This window comes from Podarcis liolepis, assembly GCF_965112155.1.
Source record: "Podarcis liolepis genome assembly, chromosome: Z".
Classification (NCBI taxonomy): Eukaryota; Metazoa; Chordata; class Lepidosauria; order Squamata; family Lacertidae; genus Podarcis; species Podarcis liolepis.
The window spans coordinates 36430079-36452758 of record NC_139570.1 but is presented as its reverse complement, the minus strand read 5'-3'; the positions used below and the strand labels follow the sequence as shown (position 1 = coordinate 36452758).

The 22680-nt window shown below is 45.1% G+C and overlaps 1 protein-coding gene across 15 annotated transcripts in view; it reads left to right on the top strand.

Moving 5' to 3' along the window:
• The first annotated feature begins 806 nt into the window (after positions 1-806).
• The window catches only part of TSC1 (TSC complex subunit 1), a 32422-nt gene continuing 10548 nt past the window's right edge, over positions 807-22680 (top strand). For 2 of the 15 annotated variants that reach the window (XM_083485001.1, XM_083485000.1), the window contains exons 1-13: positions 1079-1204; positions 7000-7173; positions 8849-8952; positions 10362-10514; positions 11792-11936; positions 12947-13101; positions 14328-14401; positions 14665-14840; positions 18258-18343; positions 19326-19446; positions 20019-20119; positions 21526-21598; positions 22289-22372. In XM_083485001.1, coding sequence (XP_083341127.1) covers positions 7068-7173; positions 8849-8952; positions 10362-10514; positions 11792-11936; positions 12947-13101; positions 14328-14401; positions 14665-14840; positions 18258-18343; positions 19326-19446; positions 20019-20119; positions 21526-21598; positions 22289-22372 — 1378 coding nt within the window. In that variant the 5' untranslated portion in view covers positions 1079-1204; positions 7000-7067. Of the gene's footprint in view, positions 1515-6999; positions 7174-8848; positions 8953-10361; positions 10515-11791; positions 11937-12946; positions 13102-14327; positions 14402-14664; positions 14841-18257; positions 18344-19325; positions 19447-20018; positions 20120-21525; positions 21599-22288; positions 22394-22680 lie in introns of all 15 variants that reach the window. The other 13 variants (XM_083485009.1, XM_083484997.1, XM_083485011.1 and 10 more) reach the window with 11 other exon arrangements.

Below are 22680 nucleotides of genomic sequence, written 5' to 3'. Positions count from 1 at the left end.
TTTTTTATATTTCCTGCAATATTGGGCCATTGGCTCATAGGTGTCAACCTTCCCTTTTTTGTGGGAAATTCCCTTATTCCAGCGCTGTTTCCCGCCCTTTCCCGCTGCGATCCCAGATTGTCAGATATCCCGTAGACTGTCCCTGGGACAGGTGAGGCCGCTGATCCCTTATTTTCAAATCTGAAAGTTGACAGCTATGCATTGGCTTGATCCACCTGGCTCTTCCTAGGTTCTTATATACAGTGGTACCTCAGGTTAAGTACTTAATTTGTTCCGGAGGTCCATACTTAACCTGAAACTGTTCTTAACCTGAAGCACCACTTTAGCTAATGGGGCCTCCTGCTGCCGCTGCGCCGCCGGAGCACGATTTCTGTTCTCATCCTGAAGCAAAGTTCTTAACCCGAGGTACTATTTCTGGGTTAGCGGAGTCTGTAACCTGAAGCGTATGTAACCCGAGGTACCACTGTAATAGCGATGAATGTTCTTGGAATAAATGTAGTGTTTTAATGCAACCGTGTCTGCTTTCATGAGACGAATGGAAACTCAGATATTGCATAGAAAGACCAAGGGGTCTGCCCTTGTAGCTTTCCCCTCCAGTGAGCTGCGGGCCTATTCCTAGTTCTGACCATTTTCTAATTACGCGGCAGGCGGGTTAAAGTTGTCCAGGCCGCAGTTGCTAACGTAAACAGGGTGGGCGTGGCCCCCAGGGCCGAACCCGGTAGCACCTCCCTCCATCAGCTTTGCTTGTCCGTTTGCAAAAGTTTCCTCCCGCCTTGCTCCCCCACAGAGCGACTTCGCATCACATGACCCACCCCTAGTGCTGGAACCTTTTTCGCCGCGGGCCTCCCTCGGAATCACGAGACCTCGGGCCGATTTACGCATTGCCAACCTGTTCTGATAACCGTCCGCCTCCGCCCTAGAGCAAAGGACACCGGAGACGGCACACACCCTACTCGGGTCTCAGTGTCCTAAGAGAAGGGGTCTTGGTTGAGGCGGCAAAGGATGTGACACCGGGCGGGAGCGGGGGTCGCTTGTGTTGTGGGAGGGGGACTATTTTCTGAAGGAGGGGGCGAAGAAGAGAAAGGCGGCGGAGGGATATCTGGGCGGGGCAAGATGGCGGCGCCCTGTGGGCTTTAGGAGTCCTGAGTGGTAAACAGCTGAGCGTAGGCGAAGGAGGCGCAGCCGCCGGAGCAGAATCGGAAGGGTGAATATCTAGGTTTGGGGTTCGGTAAGAATGAATGGATGACAGTGGGGAAAGCAGGGGGGAAGGAAGAAGAAACGGGGGTAGCGATGAGAGGAATAAGGGGCAGTGGGGAAGGAGTGGTCCATCAGGCGAGAGGAAGCAGGGAAGAGGATGGAGCATGAGGGCAGGGCTGTCTCTGTGTGCATCGGAGCAGAAGGGAGGCGAAGAAACAATAAAGGGGCATCGTGCATTTAAATTGGAGCTTTTTGGTTGAGGGACGCCTTTTTGTCATTGCAACTTTTCAGTTTATCCGTAACAACGCCCCTGAGAGGTAGGTCAGGGAAAAGTGGTGTGTTGATGGGGGAGGGGGGGAGGAAGAAAGAAAGTGGCGATGCGGAGGGAAAGCTAAATATATTGTGGGGGAGGGTCCTGCGGGCAAAGAAATAATAGAGGTAATGCGTCTTTGAATTGAAGCTCTTGCTGCGGAATAGTGTTTGCCTAAAAACAGGGTGGGGAGAAAAATCGAGAAGATGAGGGGAAGATCAGTTCTAAGTATTATTTGGGGTAGGGGCCGAATGAGGAAGGGGCACGGTGGGGCGGTGTAGAGAAGCAGAATCATAAGAAAGCTGCTAAATAATAGTTAAAGTGCTTGTTTTGTGATCACAGTGCTTCATGTACATTGGGGTTGTACCCAGTGCTAGTTCTATTGAAAGCAGACCTATTGATATTAATTGACCTAACTTACCCATGCATCTTAGGCATCAGTGGTTCTACTGAGTAGAACTAGCAGTTGATGCAACCAATTGTTTATTGTTTTAAAGCTATGAAGCAAGCCTTTAGACCGAGAAGAAATGGAGAATAAGGTCCAAAAGGGGGGAGGGAAGCAAGGGTAGATGGGCTCTGTTGTTATGTAAGGAAGGGTAAAGGAACGATACTTATTTCAGTTTTATAGCTTTTAGTGTTATTTGTGTGCTATTCCTGTGAGGTGGGCAGGGCTAAGTAGAGGTGGTAGTGGGTAGAGGGGAGGAATGGGGGAGGACGAGGACAAAGACATAGGTGAATTGCCTTTGTGAATATTCCCCAGTCTGTTCTCTTGTGTTTAAGCTTGTTTTTGAAACGTCCTCTCCCTGCCCCTTGAACCAGGAAGTCCCTTCTAAGGGCCCCTTTATCTGAGATACATTTTAACCAGTGTTTGGCAAATCTTGACTAACCTGTTTTTGAAAATGGAAAGTTGGCTAGTGTATATAGCCCCCTTTGGATCCTACTTGTGGGCTTCTCATAGGTATCTGTTTGGCCACTGTCATCCAGCAGGGTTTTTCTTACATTTGGGGGGGGGGGGGAGAGAAAATGCACCCTTGTCCTTTGAAAAACATCCTGTTGACTAGCTCTAATTCAGAGGGACCCACAAATAAAGGAACAAAATAGTCTTTTGTTTTTAGCTGGATTATTTCTGTTGTAAGGCTTTCTGTTTTTCAGGCACAGTCAGCTGGCTTGCTTATCCTATTGTTGTGGATCTCTGGCTTGGATTGAGAGGAAAACCACTCTTCCCAGGCATAGCTGTCAGTAGAGAGTATCCAAGGTGGCTGTATGCACTTAAAAATTCTCTCACATTCGTTTCTCTGTGTGTGGCTGGTGATGACTTCTGTAAAATTCTACTGACTAATACCAACTATGGCTAATTTGTCAAAATGGCAGGCATACTTGAAATACCTCAGGCTATCCTGTCTAATGAGCTTGTTACTAATAATACTCTCCATCACTTAAAATAAGATTAATTTTTCAGAGTTTATGAAAGTTATTCCTTACAGGCATTGATTGTCTACAGGCAGGGAGAAATTGTGGACTGCAACTTCCTCCAGCTGTAGCCAGTATGGCCAGTAATCAGGGCTGATAGCAGTTGTACTCCACACTGCCTGGAGGGTGCTATGTTGGTTCTGTGAGTCAGTTTGGTTGGTCCAGCAGGTTATTCCCTGGTTGGTTTGGATGTGAAAACTGTCTTGAGCTTTCAATCTATTTACTAGTTTTTTGGGGGGAAGTCATCTTTGAGGTCCTTGTCTATAGCAATCCAAAGAAGAATCCACTTCAGCAGAATTTTACAGGAGCCTTTATGATAACTATTGTAATGTGCAGACTAAACTTTGTGTCCTGGTTGACTTGGCTGTGTATGAAGGGAGATAACACCCTAAAAGTCTGCATTTTATAAAAGAATGCTCTTCTGGATCAGAGTACCTTAAGGATCGCCATAGCCCTTATATTGCAGCTCAGTCACAGGAGTGCTGTTAGTAGCCTCCCCCCCCCCCCCCCGTTACAGAGGCAAAGCTGGCCTCAGCTAGAAGTCAGACACTTGTGGTTGGTGGGTCCACACTGTAAACACCCTTCCAGCAGAGATTCGGCCAGCTGTCATTTGCAGTTGCTTAACTTTTATTTTTGTTATTTGTTTATTGCATTTTTATCCCACCTTACTTCCAAGAGCTCAAGGTGGCATATGTATTTCTACACCTCCCTCTAAATTTTATTCTCACAACAATCTTGGGCTGTTAGGCTGATAGTGACTGGCCAAAGGTCACACCCAGTGAGCTCTGTGACTGAGTGGGGATTTGATCCCAAGCCATAGTCCAATACTCTAACCACTATACCACAGTTCTAGTTACAAGTAGGTAGCTGTGTTGGTCTGCCGTAGTCAAAACAAAATTAAAAAAATTCCTACAAGTAGCACCTTAGAGACCAACTGAGTTTGTTATTGGTATGAGCTTTTGTGTGCAAGTGTGCAGACATAACTTTTTTGAGCCATGATAGAAGAAGCTTTAGATTTAAGTTTTACAGTTAGGTCTGGCTCTTTTGAGAGAGCCTTGATCACCAAACATGGCTAGAAATTACATTTTCATTCCTACAATTGTTCCCTGGTCCTCCCAGAAATCATGGGAGCTCTAGTTTGTCATAGACTTTGAGGGTTAAGAGACACTGTAATCACTTCACAGAGCTACAATTCCCAGAGTTCCCTAGGAAGAAGGATTGATTTTTAAAGCACTCTGGAATTTTTAGCTGTGTGAGCAATATAGGTGTCGCCTAGCAACTCTCGGCACCCTTGCCAAACTGCAGCTCCCATGATTCTGCAGAAGAATCCATGATTGTTGCAGGTGGTATCTTAGTGCTTTAAGGATGTGGCACCTGTGTACAACTTACTATTGTAGGGCAGGTCAGTGGCCCTCTGGAAAGTCTCAAAATCAATCAATCAATCTTTATTACGGTCCAGAGACCCAACAAATCGTTACAAAGCAATACACAATTCATACAGGTTAAACAAGCATTTTGTTCAGACTTAAAGATAGGGATCATTGGTTCTTGCAACCACTGATAAAAACTTTGCCACTGCTAATGTTCTAACGTTTGTCCGGTCTTCCAATAGGAACCAGACATAGTGAGCCTCTGATTTTCCTGGGAAAGGTACCAGCAAGGGTAATATCAGTTCGGCCCTGGCTTGCTCATATTTTGCACAGCAAAATATGTTTTATAGAATCGATGTCTTGAGCACCTGAGCAAAGTCTGTCCTGGTAGGGGGCTCCTCTCCACCTGCCATCCAACACTGCAGAAGGAAAGATGTTTAGTCTGGCTTTGGTGAATAACCTTCGATAATTTGGTACCGCCAGGTTTTTAATGTAAGGTGTTAACTTAAAGACATGCCCATATTGTACTCCTACTGCCAGCGGACTACAGATTGCGTTTGATCGAGATCGCAAGTCACTGTGTGTATTATCCCATAATCTTTGATTTAATGTCTTTTGGGCGCCTGCATAACCCAGGTAATAAAGTTGTGGGGGGTGACAGACCAATAGAGGTGGCTTTTTTAGCCATGGTTTTCTGCCATTTGCTGACAGACTCCTCATTGGTCAGGTGTTGGTACAAACCCTTCCCTAGAGCAAACACTGAGATCCTGAGCCAATGTTTTAGGGCAGCCCACCATGCTTTAGTTGAAATTGGGCATTCACCAGCTTCTGACAGTAGTATGGAGTTGGGGACAGTTGGGTACCTGCAGCAGAGATCGTAGAAATTTTGCTTGAAAGTCATCTAGCTTAGGCAGATCCCCATTATGCCAGACATTTGCAGCATACGGGAGTTGGGAAACAGATTTTGCATTGAAAACCCTTAAGGCTGCTGGAACATATTTGCCGTCCTTTGTGAAAAAAAATCTGAGTATGGCTAGCTTTGAGATTTCCGCCTTTTGAAGGGAGGTTTGTCAGTGGTGCTTCCAAGATCCTGTATGATGGAATGTGAGCCCTAGATAACTGAAGTATTTAATCTGTTCAAGTCTTAGAATACAGTTTGTGGTTTTAGTTGGGGCAAATTGTTGAATGTAGGAGTGCTCAACAGCTATTTACTCATCATCCTTTATCTTTATTTTTCCTATCCACTGGTGTTAATGAAAAAAAGTCAGATTTTCTAGCAGTGGAAAGAGAGTCAGCATTACAGTTAAAGAGTTCTGAACTTTTGCATTTTATAGATGTTTAAATTGCAGCCTGTTTTTTTCTGGAATGCTGTTAGATGCTCTGCAAGTGTTTGGGATTTTAAAAAAAATTGCAAATTTGATAGTTCTTCTTTGGTGTTGAGTGCCCTTTACTAAGCCATATATATAAAAGCTGTATTTGATGTTGGATGGCAGCTGCCAAATGCCTTATGGATGGTTTTGGGTTTTTGTGCTTGGGTTTGGCTTCTGCTTGCAAAATGGCAGCATTGCCTGTCAGCTGTCACAATCTAAACAAATCTCACATAACTTCCTTTTCTGTTTTCCCTGACGGTTCCAAGACTCTGGGAAATGGCGGTTTGGTTCTGCAGCAACAGCTCTTTTGTCAAAGAATTATTGACGCTGGGTCTGTCCTGAAATTAAAGCTCTGTGCAAGATGTTGTGTACTATTGCTAGTAGAATATCAAAATAGCAGTGAAAAGGAGGTGATGACACTGGAGATGAAGACAACAGTGGCAGGAGTCCAGTTGACTTGGCACCAGCCAGCATGACTTGGCTTGAGGCATTCAGCCCAGTTCTTAGCATTAAAAGAAAAGCTAAAAACCTGCCCCCCCTTTTGCTGTTTGCTAGAAATCGGTGTGTTTGCGAAAATAGAATCCTGTAGGCTGCGAGGATTTCAATCACATTTTGAAAGGCAAAAATGGGAAATGTCCAGAAAGTCTGTTTAAAATTCTTTGTTAGGGGTAGTGGAACAGCTTTACTTTTTGAATCTCAAGACGGGCCTGGGTTCAAATATCAGGCCTCACATACAGATTCCTGTACAGTGGTACCTCGGGTTAAGTACTTAATTCGTTCCGGACGTCCGTTCTTAACCTGAAACTGTTCTTAACCTGAAGCACCACTTTAGCTAATGGGGCCTCCTGCTGCCGTCGGGCCGCCGGAGCACGATTTCTGTTCTCATCCTGAAGCAAAGTTCTTAACCTGAAGCACTATTTCTGGGTTAGCGGAGTCTGTAACCTGAAGTGTATATAACCTGAGGTACCGCTGTATTGTTTTAGCCAGCCTGCGATGTATCAAACTCAGTTTGCCTTCTGCAAAATAATAATAATAATGCCCTTTGTAAAATCAGGATAGTCACCCTCGAGCTCGAGGACAGTTAATAATAATAACAAAATTTGCTGCTGGTGTACACCAGAATACTGTAAGTTTATTTCAGATAGTAGTAGTTTTCATTTTCTGAGCATGCATATACATTGAAAGCATTGGGGGTTGAGGTGTAAAGAAGTCAGTATTTGGCTGAAGGGGAAAAAAGAACCCATTTCAAAAGCAGGGGTTTTATTTATTTCTCTTGCCTCAGTAAGACAGAAGCATTGAGAGTCAACACAGCCAGTGTGGCATGCACAGAAGCACTTTGTGTGAAGAAGAATGGCTCAGCATGGAAATATCAGCCATCTTCTGGCTGTACTGGATTCCCCACATCTGCCTGTCCTGGAAGGTGTAAAGACTGAGCTTAGAGAAATCCTAAACTCAGGTAAGTATCAGTCATGTCTCCAGTGATGTCCACAGAATTTCTGAAGTTCCTCACATTTTATTCTGAAGCAGCTGGCCCACAACTGCTGCTCAACCTAAGGTGGCCACGGAATACTGCTATTTTAAATTGTTGTTGTAGTAATAATATACCACCCTCTTAGAAAATATCAGGGCAGCATACAGCAGTATAAAAATGTAAGCCATTGAAATCAGTACAGAACAATCATTGAAACAACTGGCTTCTTGAGATTTAAACTGCATAGGCCTGCTGATGTGAAGTCTGCAAGAGACACCTGGAGAGTCAAAAGCGAGAGTGCATGCTGCATCTCTGCTGGAAGAGTGTTCCACAGCATGGGATTGGCTGCACCAAAAGCAGTAACCTGTAGCTGAGGCTAATGGCACCTCTCTGATAAGGGGGGGCGGGCACTAACAGTTCTCCATATAATCTCAGTGAAGAATCATAGAATCATAGAATCATAGAGTTGGAAGAGACCACAAGGGCCATCGAGTCCAACCCCCTGCCAAGCAGGAAACACCATCAGAGCACTCCTGACATATGGTTGTCAAGCCTCTGCTTAAAGACCTCCAAAGAAGGAGACTCCACCACGCTCCTTGGCAGCAAATTCCACTGTCGAACTGCTCTTACTGTCAGGAGGTTCTTCCTAATGTTTAGGTGGAATCTTCTTTCTTGTAGTTTGGATCCATTGCTCCGTGTCCGCTTCTCTGGAGCAGCAGACTGGGATAGAAATGCTCAGGAAGTTAAGACATCATGGACCCAAGTTTTTCAGGGCTTTGTATAGCATCATAAGGTGGCTCAGAATCATAGAGGCAGCCAGCAGATGTTATAGCAGAGGTGTCTCATGTGGCTGGCCACTCAGTCTTCAATTAAATCTTACAATCCCCACTGAAAAATGTAAACTTATCAGGTGATAATATTTTAAATTATATAGCAACTATATGGGGTATGGATCAGTGTAGATAAGGGGTAGCCAACCTTTTTATACCTACTGCCCACTAATGCATCTTTCTTGATGGTAAAATTTCCTTACCGCCCACCAGTGCTCGATGGAAGGAGGGTTCAGCTTGTGCTGTAGAACCCCCTACCGCCCACCTAGAATCCTGAAACGCCCACTAGTGGGCGGTAGGGGGCAGGTTGAAAACCCCTGGTGTAGATAGAGTCTCTGTGCCCTTCTGCCAAAAGACTGATATTAATTCATTGGAAAGATAATACCATGGCCCCCCTCAGTTAATGGATAGAAGTCATGGCAGTGCTTGTAGCATACAAATGGATTGCTTTTAGACAGATTGTGTATGGATAAATAAAATGATAGTTTGAATCCATTTATGAAAAATATAATTTGTTAATAATTTTACATTTGGTGGAATAATTATATTATTTATACACCCATATATTGTATTGTATTTCAGTTTTAGTCCCCCCTTTCTTTTCTTTCACTTTACTTCCTTACTGAAAACTTTCAATAAAATATTAAAAATAAAATAAATCCTATAATTCCCACAGGATAAATGTTAAATTGCATAGTACTCAGTGGATTTATTCTGTAACCTCCTATATAACTTTCTTCAAATCATTTCTAACCAATACATCTTTTTTGTGTATGTGAATGCACTGATCTGTAATTGTGTTTTCTTTTGGTGGCCAATAACCACATCAGACCGCGGGCCAGTGCATGTAAATACCCTGGTGGATTCCTACTTGGAAACAAGTTCAGAGCAAGTCTTGCACGCCCTATGCACTCTTCAAGAGCCGCACGACAAGGTAATGCACACGTATGTTGTCATAAGAAATGTTTATCGAGAAATTGAGAAAACACTAAATGGAAGAAGGGATGTTTGAAAAGTCTGTCATGTGTAAATTGAGCTGAAGAATTGCTGAGCTGCTTTAAAAAGCAACAAGACTGGGGCCCACTTAGATCAAAAGATGAGTGCGGCTGAATGAAGCCAGTGGCCCATCTAGTCCAGCATCCTGTTCTCGCAGTGGCCAATCAGATGCCCATTATGGAAAGCCTGCAAGCAAAACCTGCGTGCAGCAGCTATTTTCTCACTTGTGATTCTAAGCAACTGGTATTTAGGAGATGCAGCCTGTGACAGCAGAGGTGGAACATAGCTACCATGGCTAGTAGCCATTGATAGCTTTATCCTCCATGATTTTGTCTGATCAACTTTTTAGTTATTTAATAAAACTTATAAAACTGCTTGATTGTGTGTGGGGGGGGGAGGGGGAGATACATCAAAGCAGTTTTTAAAAGCCATTGAAGCTGGTGTCCATCACTGCCAATCATTTCCCATGTGACTGTAGGTGCCTCTGAGCAGCTTCTTCCATGGTCCAGTTTTGAGCATGTATGAATGAAGCAACCTTGTGAATTGAGCCAGTTGTGGGTCTTTAATTGTGGTACTGTTCTTGAACCACAACCGCTAGTTAAATGAAACTGCTGTGGGGTGTGTATCTTTTACATTTGCACTTGTTTGTATTATTTTCAGAATGTTTCTGAATGCCAGCCAACCATGTCCCTAAACCGATATTCTCAGCATTCAGCAGCCATTGAGTCAATATTGGACTGTTTTGGAGTTGCTGCCCTTTTATAACCTCCTTAATGTCTCCCCCAAAGATTGAGTGATTGTTCTGCAAACTTTGGGGTTCCTTCTGAACATGCTAATCTCCTCATGCTTTTCAGTGCCCTCCTTTTTACTATAATCCTGTTGGCATTCATTAGTTGCATTGGTTCTTGGAAGGAGAGATTTTCATATTGCAAGCCACTTTGAGTTTATTTTATAGTTAAAGTGGGATGTAAACAATTAAATATTTATTTCATTCAGTTTATATACAATATGATGGTAAAAAGCAGCTTAAAAAAAGAATAAAGCAAATTAACAGTAAAAACATTCAAATATTAATTGAAATCAGTGATAAGCTAAAAACAGGTAAAAACACATATTCTGCATTCAGAATGTTATGTGGTAGCCAGTTTTGCAGATGGAAGTGGTCAAGTGGGCATATTCATGGGGCAAGGTGATCTAACAGGTGAACCAATGCCCATGTTGTTATTTAGGAGTGCTTTGAGAGGTCTATGAAAGAGAGTGAGAGCAGGTTCAGTTATATATTTTGGCTACCCTCCAGGTAAATTCTCCATGTGCTTTTATCACAAGTTCTCTCTTTATTTCTCTTAGCACCTTCTGGACAAAATCAATGAATGTATGAACAGGTCAAGTACCCGTCTCTCCGCTCTCTCACTCCTTGGGCATGTGATAAGATGTCAGCCATCTTGGAAACATAAGCTTTCTCAGGCGTCTGTCCTGGTTACGTTGCTTAAGTGTCTTAAGGTACAGATGCTGTGTAGTTGCAATTCTTGTTTATTATATGTTTCTGTGGAATGTGATGACATACAGTGACCTCTCACAACTTGGTTTCCTCCAGATGTTCAGTGCTAAAACTTGCATCATCCCTGACTATTGGCTGTGCTAGCTGGGGCTGATGGGAGTTGTAGTCAAACAACATTTGGAGGGTGCCAGCCTGAGATACAGAAACAAAACCCTTTTGGACAGTGGCCACTGCACACTCTGGCCGCAGTGCAAACCTTTGTGAATGGCGCCCAACCTAGAACTATTCATCAGGTAGGGCACATTCACATGACACCTTTATCACTTACTGATATCTCTTCGATCATCCTCCTGCCATAGTGCAAGGACAGATAATGAGTCAAAGCCTGTTCCTGTTCATGCAAGTTGGATCAGTTCCCCTCATTCATATCAGAATTTTCTCTTTTCAAGGGATGTAGGCTTTAATTCTGAAATGGATCAATAAAATCAGAGTGGTAAAGTCTCCATTATAAGAGAGAGAATCTCAAAACAGGGTGAAAATAAATAACACCTCTTTCTTCACAGCTGGGTTTGGGTTTTTTTTGTTTTCTTTTCATTGGGCTGTGTCCTACTCAGAGTAGAAAAGTTGAAATTAACAGACCCAAGTTAGTAACCTGTTACTGTTTTTAATGGGTCTGCTCTGAGTAGGACTAATATTTGATCCAACTCAGTGTGTTTTTGCAACTATTGTCCCATTGTCCCAAATAGGGTCTTCACTGTTGGCTCTTCCTCCCCCCCCCCACCCAGTGTAGCTTTGGCCAAGACTCTCAAACATTGTTTCACATTTTAAATTTGGCACTTAACTCATTCTGTTACTTTTATTTAACCCTGTTTATGTAAAAAGGAGAGTAATGGAAATTAAATAACCCTTTTTAAAAAAGGGAGTTTGTGAGAAATAAAGATTGCTTTAAATATGGTGGAATCATTCAAAGTCTCCTACAAGTAGAAAACTAGGTGTTGTGCAGAGGGACCTAAACCCTTCTACCTGACATGCTGCTTTATATGTAAAATGTTGGGTTTCCTTCATCTGTAGAAGCATAAAAGCATGTGACACCAGTGCATTTGCAGTACAAATGCAGTCTCTGCTAAGGAGTGTTGAAAGAGCTACTGATATCCTAACTGAACCCACAGAAATGAAGGCAATGGAGCAGAGGGCTTTCCTAATACTTGTGATGCATCTGACAGGAAATCTTAAACCTCTGGATAACTGTCTCCCCACCCCCCACCCCAATCCTTTGCAGAGTGACGCGGATGTAGTGGTCCTCATCACAGGTGTGCTAGTGTTAATAACGATGCTGCCAATGATCCCCCAGTCTGGGAAGCAGTACCTGCATGACTACTTTGGCATCTTTGGTCGCCTTGCTTCCTGGAACTTGAGGAATCCAGGTGAGATGCTAGAAAAGGTCTGCTGTGAACAAGCTTATCCTTGGGAACGTCTGTAGCTCAGTGGTAGGGCATCAGCTTTGCATGCAGAAGAGCCCCTGCCAGTCATCATAGATCAGCGTTTATGAACCTTGGGTCCCCAGATGTGAGTGAACTACAACTCTCAGAATTCACAGCCAGCTTAGCATGATGGTCAAGGATGGCGGGAGTTTTAGTCCACCCACATCAAAGTAACCAAAACCGAATAGCTCTCATTGTAGCCCATACTGAGCTAAATAAACCAAAGGCCTGGCTCAGAATAATTCTCCCAGCCTTGCTGAAGGTCCTAAATTCAGACTACAATTCTGGCCGTGGATACACAACCCCCCGTAATTATGGCATTGTGTTTTCAGAGTGTTGGACCTGGGAGACCAGGGTTTAAATCCTGACTCTTGTCTTGAAAGCTCATTGGGTAACATTGTGTCACAGTCATTGGTCTCAGCCTGACATTGTTCTTTACAAGAAGCAGCCCTTGAAATTGACTGGAAACTTCTATCAGTGCAAAATGCAGCAGCCAGATTACTGGGGCTTCATTTTGATCTTTCATTGTCTGGGTTTTAAATCTGCTACATTGAAGACACACTTGCATTCTGACCTCTGACATCCGAGATGTAAATTTTCAGGACACACCACATTTTTGTGATTATAGGTTATTTTTAATGTTTGCATTTTAAATTGTTGTAAAGATTGTCATCTAATCTCCATTTTAACAGATTGTCCCAGAGTGAGCCATGGAGTTTAAATCAGACTTGCACACAGTTTTCTAAAAATGAAGCCATATTTTCCTAAGGTGCTGAACTCACAGCCAGTTCTGTTGAAAATTACTCTCCCCGCTACCTTTGTGCACCTATGGAATTGTGGCACTTACTATGATAATATTTACAGCACAGCAGTATTTTTAGGGGGAGGGCACATGTCCAGAGACCTCAATAATAGGAGTTATTGTAACCTGTTTTACGTCTTTCCCTCCCTAGGACACACGGCTGAGATCTACCTGGTCCACCTCCATGCCAGTGTGTATGCTCTCTTTCACCGCCTCTACGGAATGTACCCTTGCAATTTTGTCTCCTTTCTGCGCTCCCACTACAGTATGAAAGAAAACTTGGAGACCTTTGAAGAGATAGTCAAGGTAAATCTTTTTCTTTAAAGCACGTCTTGTGTGTACCTGTAAGTCAGAAAGACCTGGCCCAAGTTTCTTTTTCGGGATTGCATGATTGCTGGTATTTATTTATGTTTGTATTGGCCATTCACTGTACCGAAATGAATGACTAGTTGAACCTGCATCTGAGGAAGTGAGCTTCTAAAGAGAAATTGGAAGTCCAGCAATCAATTGGAACTGAAAATTAATACCTGCAATCAGGTGTGTATAGGGAACAGCCATATATTTGCATACAGAAGGTCTTGGGTTCAATCCCCATTGACATCTCCAGATGGAGGTGGGAGAGAATCCCTGCCTGAAACCTTAGAGATCTGCTGCCAGCCATGGTGGACATCGCTGAGCTAGATTGATTAATGTTCTTAAAGACAAAGGGATCCCTAGATGGCTAAGTCCAGTTGAATTTGCCTATGGGGTGCAGTGCTCATCTCCGCTTTCAAGCCGAGGGAGCCGGCGCTTGTCTGCAGACAGCTTTCTGAGTCATGCCCAGTATGACTAAACTGCTTCTGGTGCAACAGGACACCACGACAGAAGCCAAAGCGCATGGAAATGGCATTTACCTTCCCGCTGCAGCGTACCTATTTATGGACTTGCACTGGCACGTTTTCAAACTGCGAGGTTGGCAGGGGCTGAGACGGAACACTGGGAGTTCACCCCATTGTGCGGACTCGAACTGCCAACCTTAAGATCGGCAAGCCACAGTGCCCCCTGCGTGTCCCCCCCCCCCAAGTCCTATGTTCCATGTTTGTTTACTGCTACCCGGAAATAACAGAATTGTGTTGAAACAGTCAAATGGTTGTCTAGACCTCTGATGATAGAAAAAAGAAAGTATTCAACACAACACACAGCAACAGGATTTGCTTCCACAGTAGGCAGTGATGGCTAACTTAGATGGCTTGACAAGCGTTTTAGGCATATTCAAAGACAATCAGACTGTAACTGGCTACTGAACCTGGTGGATATCTTCAGCCTCCACAATAATAAGGAAGTATGCTTCTGAATACCAGCTGCTGGGAATCACCAGTGGGGAGAGATGTGTTGGGCTTGGGTCATGCTTGTATGCTTCCCATCATGGGCATCTGGCTGACCAGTATGAAAACAGTATGCTAGTCTAGATGGGCCTTTGGTGGTCTGATCCAACAGAGCTCTTTTTATGATATACCAAGATAAAATACCCATTTTCTCTCTGTTTCTTCCAGCCAATGATGGCACATGTGCGTATCCACCCTGAGCTAGTGACTGGATCCAAGGATCATGAACTGGACCCTCGGAGGTATGTACATTCCCATCCCTTTTGAAAGAGAGGCTGTGATTGAACATTTAGCTCGTCCCTTCTGAAATAAAAATACAATGTTCATGGCATTCTGCAATGAACCCTTTCTAAAACCATCCCTAGGTTAGACCATAGTGACACCCTAGGGTTGGCTTTCAAAAATATTTTAAATGTTTTTGATAAATATTTCCTGTAAATAGAGATTGTATCATAAATTCTGTGACGGGGTGGAAATTGACTGGTGGTGCTTGGACCTAAAACAGGTGGAAGAGGCTAGAAACCCATGATGTTTTGATAGAATGTGCCCGTATCTCCCTGGACCCAGCCGAAGCTTCCTGTGAAGATGACTACTCTTCACCTTCCCAGCAGATGAGCTCTTACGTTCAGCATCACTCCTCTGATTTTTCCAATTCTTCTGTTGCTTTGCAGAGAAACTTTGGTAAGGTCCCCCAGCTCTTCAGAATGTCTATAAACAGCAGGCGCCATCCTTGAAGCAACTGCTAGGAGCAGATGTATTGCTCATTCTAGCAAACCAAGTTTACTAGTTCTCTCCTCAGAATGCCATTCTCTGGGGCTTCTTTTTTTTGCCTTAACCATGGTTTCCTGTGACACATGCCCTGATGCTAAGCAGACCCTGTCATAAACTGGTTTTGCTAACCTTATCTAAACTGGAACCTGGCTAGTGTTGGTGTACATGGTAAGTGAACTCATGTATGAGGCAGCAAGTGGAGGGATGGAAGCAGACACCATGCCTGTGGTTGAATCCTGGTTTTTGCAAACCATGGTTTATTGCAAGCCAGAGTAATGGTTGCAGTGGGCAACCATAGCTTGCTCAAGACTGCTCTGGAATCTGTATCTATGTGTCTCATGTTCTGACCTGCCACTTTCTTCCCTATTCCCCACTTGAGTTGCTTATACTGCTTTAAAGCAGGGGTCAGCTCTCTTTTGCTGAGCCCCTTTCAGAACCTCATGCTGTGCTTTAAATTTCCATTTCCAGCTGGTTCAAGAAAGCCCACCCCCATGTTCTCCATACAGTGAAAAAGGCTACTGCCAATCAGAGTATATTGTACTAAATGAGATTGACCAAGAATCTGACTTGGTATAACACAACTTCCTATATTCCTGGAAAGGGCTGTTGCTCGTTAATAGAACATCTGCTTTGCATTCAGAAGGTCCCAGGTTCAATCCCTGACATCTCCAGGTAGGGCTGACAATGTCCATTTTCCGAAGTCTTTGAGTGCTCCTGGTAGTCTGTGTAGACAATACTGAGCTAGATAAAACAATGAACTGTGTATGCAGTTCAGGGGATGTTTTATCCCATGTTGATGGCCTTTCAGCTGATTTCCTGGTGGCCTACTGGAATGTGGAGATAACCAGGGCTATTGACTGTTTGGCTCCGAAGCGCTCTCTCCGATTGTGTGGAGCTCAGACAGCCCCATGGTTTTCCATGGAGCTGAGGGCAATGAAACAATCGCTGTGACGGCTAGAGTGCCGGTGGCGGATAACTCATTTTGAAGCTGACCAGACACAGGTTAGAGCTCAATGTCGAGCCTACCAAGTGGCAGTAGCAACGACGAAGAAGACTTTCTTCACTGCCTCTATTGCATCTGCGGAAAACAGCAGCAGGAGACTCTTTCAGGTGCTTCACAATTTAGCGGAACCACCTGCTCCATCAGGGCCCAGTACGGGCCACATGATCTCCTGCAATGATTTTGCAAAGTTTTTTGCAGATAAAGTTGCTCAGATTCGAGAAGAGGTACAGTGGTGCCCCGCAAGACGAATGCCTCGCAAGATGGAAAACTCGCTAGACGAAAGAGTTTTCCGTTTTGGAGGTGCTTCGCAAAACGAATTTCCTATGGGCTTGCTTCACAAGACGACAATGTCTTGCGAGTTCCTGCAGGTTTTTTCCCCTCCCCCCTTTTTCTAAGCCGCTAAGCTGTTTATCAGCTGATCCGATCAGCAGATAAGCCGCTAATAGCGCTAATTCGCTAATCCGTCAATGGGCTTGCTTCGCAAGACAAAAAAAACCACTAGACGAAGAGAATCACAGAACAGATTCTTTCCGTCTTGCTGCGAGGCACCACTGTAGACTCCACCGTGGAAGCAGGGCCTGGGCGGGAGAGTGCTAGAGTCCTGTCTAGTCAAGTTGTGTGGGATCAATTCCAATCTGTTACCCCTGAGGATGTGGACAGGCTGCTTGGATGAGTGAAATCAACCACTTGTCTCCTTGATCCTTGCCCATCCTGGCTTATAAAAGCTAGCCGGGAAGGGCTGGGCGATGGGCTTTGTGGAGTGGTGAATGCTTCCCTCCATGAGGGAGCCTTCCCAGATCTGGTGAAAGAGGCGGTTATTAAACTGCTTCTTAAAAAAACCATCTTTAGATGCGGCCACAGTGGCCACCTATCGCCCAGTCTCAAATCTGCCATTCTTGGGCAAGGTGATTGAGCAAGTGGTTGCTGAACAACTCCAGGCACTCCTGGAAGAAGCGGACCATTTGGATCCCTTCCAGTCGGGATTCAGGCCTCATCATGGGACTGAAACTGCCTTGGTCGCACTGGTCGATGATCTCTGGCGGGCTAGGGACAAAGGTGAGAGCTATTTCCTAGTTCTGCTGGATCTCTCAGCGGCTTTTGACATCATCAACCATAACATCTTTCTGGACCATTTAGAGGGCTGGGGGCACTGTTATACAGTGGTTCCACTCCTTCCTCCTGGGCTGTGTTCAGAAAGTGGTGGGGGGGATGAGTATTCAGACCCCTGGGCTCTCACTTGTGGGGTGCCCTGGGGTTCTGTCCTCTCCCCCATGCTTTTCAACATCTACATGCAGCCGCTGGGAGAGATCATCAGAGGGTTTGGGCTGGGTTTTCATCAGTATGCGGATGATACCCAGCTCTACCTCTCTTTTAAATCAGAACCAATGAAGGCAGTGAAGGTCCTTTGTGAGTGTCTGGAGGCGGTTGGAGGATGGATGGCGGCTAACAGATTGAGGTTGAATCCTGACAAGACAGAAGTACTGTTTTTGGGGGACAGGAGGCTGGCAGGTGTGAAGGACTCCCTGGTCCTGGATGGGGTAACTCTGCCCCTGAAGGACTAGGTGCACAGCCTGGGAGTTATCCTCGACTCACAACTGTCCATGGAGGTGCAGGTCAATTCTGTGTCCAGGGCAGCTGTTTATCAGCTCCATCTGGTACGCAGGCTGAGACCCTTACTGCCCGCAGACTGTCTGGCCAGAGTGGTGCATGCTCTAGTTATCTCTTGCTTGGACTACTGCAATGCGCTCTATGTGGGGCTTCCTTTGGAGGTGACCCGGAAACTACAACTAATCCAGAATGCGGCAGCTAGACTGGTGACTGGGAGCGGCTGCCGAGACCACATAACACCGGTCTTGAAAGACCTACACTAGCTCCCAGTACGTTTCCGAGCACAATTCAAAGTGTTGGTGCTGACCTTTAAAGCCCTAAACAGCTTTGGTCCAGTATACCTGAAGGAGCGTCTCCACCCCCATTGTTCTGCCCGGACACTGAGGTCCAGCGCCGAGGGCCTTCTGGCGGTTCCCTCACTGCGAGAAGCCAAGTTATAGGGAACCAGGCAGAGGGCCTTCTCGGTAGTGGCACCCGCCCTGCGGAACTCCCTCCCACCTGATGTCAAAGAGAACAACAACTACCAGACTTTTAGAAGACATCTGAAGGCAGCCCTGTTTAGGGAAGCTCTTAATGTTTAATAAAATATTGTTTTTTAATATTTTGTTGGAAGCCGCCCAGAGTGGCTGGGGAATAAATAGATGATGATGAGAGTTTTGGGAGAAATAATTCCCTTTTACCCTTTATTTCTCCATCTTCTTTATTAAAAAATACAGGAACACCAACTTCTCGGCTGTCACGAATGGCAGGGCAGCTACCTCAGATCTCGAAGTATCAGTCCTCGTTTCTGGCAACTGAGCAGGTAACCCTGCTTGTCTTGTGACTGTTACATTTTTCTTTTACTGGTTACAGTTATGAATTGTTCTCCAGAAAGATCTCAGGAAAATGTATAATAAAAGATGACAGAACAAAATACATCAAATGAGAGAATGCATAAGCCATAAATACTGATCACTTGCCGCGGTAGAGCATTAAGCCAGTTAAAATCTCAAATCTGTAAAGCCCTAGGAAAACAAGAGCATCCTCAAACTGTGTTTCAGTGTAAAAAGTGAGGAGGACAAACACTGCTCTAGAAGGGAGCTATGAGGAAGGGCCCCAGCTCAGTGTTGGAACACCGGCTTTGCCATGCAGAAGGTCCCAGGTTCAATCCCCGGCATCTCCAGATAGGGCTGAGAAAGACGTGTCTGATTCCCCTGAGAGAGTCACTGTCAGTCAGTCTTCATAGTACTGAGCTAGATTGACTGCATGGTCTGACTTCAGTGTTATGGCAGCTTCCTGTATTGGGAGTTCCAAAGCTTGGGTGCCACCACAGAGAAGGCCCTGTTATGCAACCTTGAATCACAAATCCTTGCAGCGTCAATGAGCAGACACACACACCAGTCAAAGTTAATGATTGAGTTGGTTGGCCTTGTAGAAGGTGCTTCTGCAGAGACTTGAGTCTATAGCCATGTAGGGCTTTATTTAATTTGATACCAAGACTGACTGAATAACAAAAAAATTGATACCAATGCCTTAAATTGGGTCCAAGACCACACAGGCAGCCAGTGCCGGGTTAAAATGCTCTTGCCTTGCTGCCCTAGTTGATGACATACTCCCATCAGCCCCCCAGCCTTGTCAATGGGAGTTGGGAGCCCAAAGCATCTGGAGGGTACACCAGGTTGGTGAAGACTGGAACAGAGATGGAAGTTTAAAGTGGTGATGGCACTGAAAGTGGATGCAGGAGGTCTGATTTTCCCTCCTTTCTATTGGGTACACTGGGAAAAACCCTGCCACTCTTTTTCCAGGTGACCTTCTGGAGCCCTGCCGTTGCTTGTGGCATGACCACTCCCCCCCACTCCCCTGGAATTGTTTTGGAGACACCTTATACCACAGCCCAGACTCTCAACAGGACCTTTAACATACCAGGTAGGGCCAGCCATATTGGGGTTTTCTTTTCAGCACCCTGGCAGGTTTGTCAGCAACAAAATCTAGTTAAGTGCCAAACCATTGGCCTGTGACATTATTGCACAAGCCCCTGAAGCCTCTAAACTCTCATACGTGGGGGCCCAAAGCGGCCCTTTTGGCCTCTCTGTTTGGCCCTTGGGCCTTTTCCTAGGTGTGCCCCAGCAGCCTTGCTCTGTGCCCTCTTTGAGTACTTTTGGTTGGCCAGAATATACCCTTGGTTGCCTGACTGGAAGATGGATAGAGGTGAGTGTGTTTGGTGGGAAGAGAGATATATGTGGGTGTATAGAAACCTCTTAAATTGTGTATGGCTGGTACATAACCTGTGGTACAAAGGTAAAGAGTTAACTTTGCTCTACCTACTTTTGGCCTCTGGCCCTGCCTACCACTGGGACATGACACCTGGAATGTTTGCCCATGTGGGAGCATAGTCCTTGGGAAGCTGAAAAGTGCTCTCCCCAACCCTTGCTTTAAAAAAAGGGTCATGCATTAACATTTGTAAGGGAATATTATTTTTCTGTATTTCTTTTAAACAGTTGAGAAAGGTGCCCGCCCAGAAACTGCCATCTCCCCACCTCCCTCATGCAGTTCAGAAGAAGTTGCTCATGTTTCGGTTTCCACTGCACCTCCCAAAAAGGTACCGTCAAAATTGCTAACGCTTGGCAAAATGGGGATTCCACTTTTGAACTTACCCTATGAGCAGATTTAAAAAGTAATTGATTATGGCTGTCTTTTATGAGACTTTCAAGGTGATTCTGATTCCCAGTTCATCAGAAGCAACCATAACATGACTTTCCCCACCCTACATTATGGTGCTGAAATGAATAAAGCTTTAAGGACTAACCATGGAGTGGACTTTTGGATGAAAGGACTTTGAGTACAGTGCTGGTTCTGAAAACTAATTCCACTACTCAACAGGCATCCTCTTGTTTAATTTTAAACTGTATGTTCCTTGCACCTGGTTTTGTTTCATAGAACTTTGAAATCTAGTTGTTAAAAAAAAGGGGGGGGGACCAGTCTGACGTCTGCATAGCCCTGTCCAAAGAACTCTACTTTAGGTAGGAGGCTACTTGCTGTTTCTTTGCAAGACTTACAGGCATTCCCCGCCTCCCCACATACATGTTCTACTAATGTGTGCCCTTGCATATGCATGGCACCAGGAAATTAATAAATAGAATCATACCAGGAAATGGGAGGGAGCTGGAGAGTCCTTCCCTGGAGCCAAAAAAGGAGATACAGTGAGGGTGGAAGAAGAGACTGGAGGCCCAGTGGGGCTTTGTTTAGGCTGATCAGTCTCCCCACCTAACAGCTGACACACGGGGTAGCGCAGCAGCAGCAGCCACTACCGCTTTCCCACACATCCTCCAGCCTCCAGCCAGCCTCAGAGCTTCAGCTCTAGATATTTTGGTCTGGATTGGAGAAAGAGCAGGAAAGAGAGGGGAAAGCAGGGGAAAGTAGGTATTTCGAGGCTTTTTAGAGGGTGAACCCCACTTTACACAATTTTGCTTGTGCGCACCAGGGCCCAGAATGTAAACCCATAAGTGGGTGGACGCCTGTATTAGCAGCCCATCTTTTCTTCAAGAAGCTCATGGTAATGTACATGGTTCTTCCCCACAACAACACTGTGATGGTGGTTATACTGAGAGGCGGTGATGGGCCTGTGATCACCCAGTGGGCTTCATGGCTGAGTAGGGATTCGAACACTGGTCTCCCGGGACTTAGTTGGGCACTCTACACCATACTTGCTGCTGAGTCTCCTTCCTTCCCATCAGTCTTGGCTTGTGGGGTGCAGTCATTTTGTCCGTTCATTCCTATGCACGGGCTGAATTACCTGCCCTTGGAGGAGGCACACCCGGAGCAGTGACTTGGGTATATGAAGGAAGCTCCTCCAGAAAACATGTATTATATTTTCCCTTGCACACACTCTTGGTGGTCCTGTTTTTAATTGAGGTGTGTGTGTTGGGGGTGTTCCTTTTCTGTTTGGTTTTGGGGAACATGTGAAGCATTGTGATGGAGATGTGTCTGTTGCTTGCTCTCTTCTAGGAGGGCAGAACCAATCCCGCAAGGTCTTCGCTGTCCCGACAGCCAAACATCACCCAAAGTTCTCAAGCTGTTGGTAAGCTTCACCTGAATTCCTACCTCCTAAATCAGAGGTCACCAACCTAAGGCCCGGGGGCCAGATGCGGCCCAATCGCCTTCTCAATCCAGCCCCTGGACAGTCCAGGAATCAGCGTGATTTTACATGAGTAGAATGTGTCCTTTTATTTAAAATGCATCTCTGGGTTATTTGTGGGGCCTGCCTGGTGTTTTTACGTGAGTAGAATGTGTCCTTTTATTTAAAATGCATCTCTGGGTTATTTGTGGGGCCTGCCTGGTGTTTTTACATGAGTAGAATGTGTGTTTTTATTTAAAATGCATCTCTGGGTTATTTGTGGGGCATAGGAATTCGTTCATCTTCCCCCCCCCCAAAAAAAAATTTATAGTCTGGCCCACCACATGGTCTGAGGGACAGTGGACTGGCCCATGGCTGAAAAAGGTTGCTGACCCCTGTCCTAAATCTTTATCCTCTATCATCTCTTACAAATTGGGAGTGTCATTTGCACATCATGTCTCTGCTAGTTCATTAGATGGCAGTCTAGTAAGTGTGGAAGTTCTTCCAGAGTGTGTGTGGGTATAGCCAAATTTTGTGATAGTTTGGAGAAGAGGCCTTTTGATGTGGTTTGAACTTGCATTGCAACAATGTTTGCCATAGCAAACAAGTTAAAATATTTTGTTTTCTCTCTCTCTCTCTCCCCTCCCATAAAAGATTCTCACAGCAGTAAAAGTTTGGTAACTTTAAGTGACCTTCCTGGCATCTTGGGTGACCTGGAGGCCTCTTCTCAAGACAGCGGTGAGAAGGACCGAGAGGAAGGTAATGGGGTAGGGGGCGTCGGGAAGTTCAAGAACATCATGGCCAAGAGGGTACACTCTGTGCTCATGAGTCTGCTTGTTGGAATCTCACCTTGTGTGGCTCCAGAGGGAATTGCATGCCTCTGTCCAGCTTTGGGTAGGAGCTGAATGAAAACAGTCTTTTTATAGACTAGCAGTTTAGGCATGGGCTGGGCGGTATGTGTGTGCATGTGTCATGGCTTCCCTGGGGAATGCAGAACTTAATGTTAGGCACCAGCTTCAGCTACTTGAAGAAATCTCTCTTTTGAA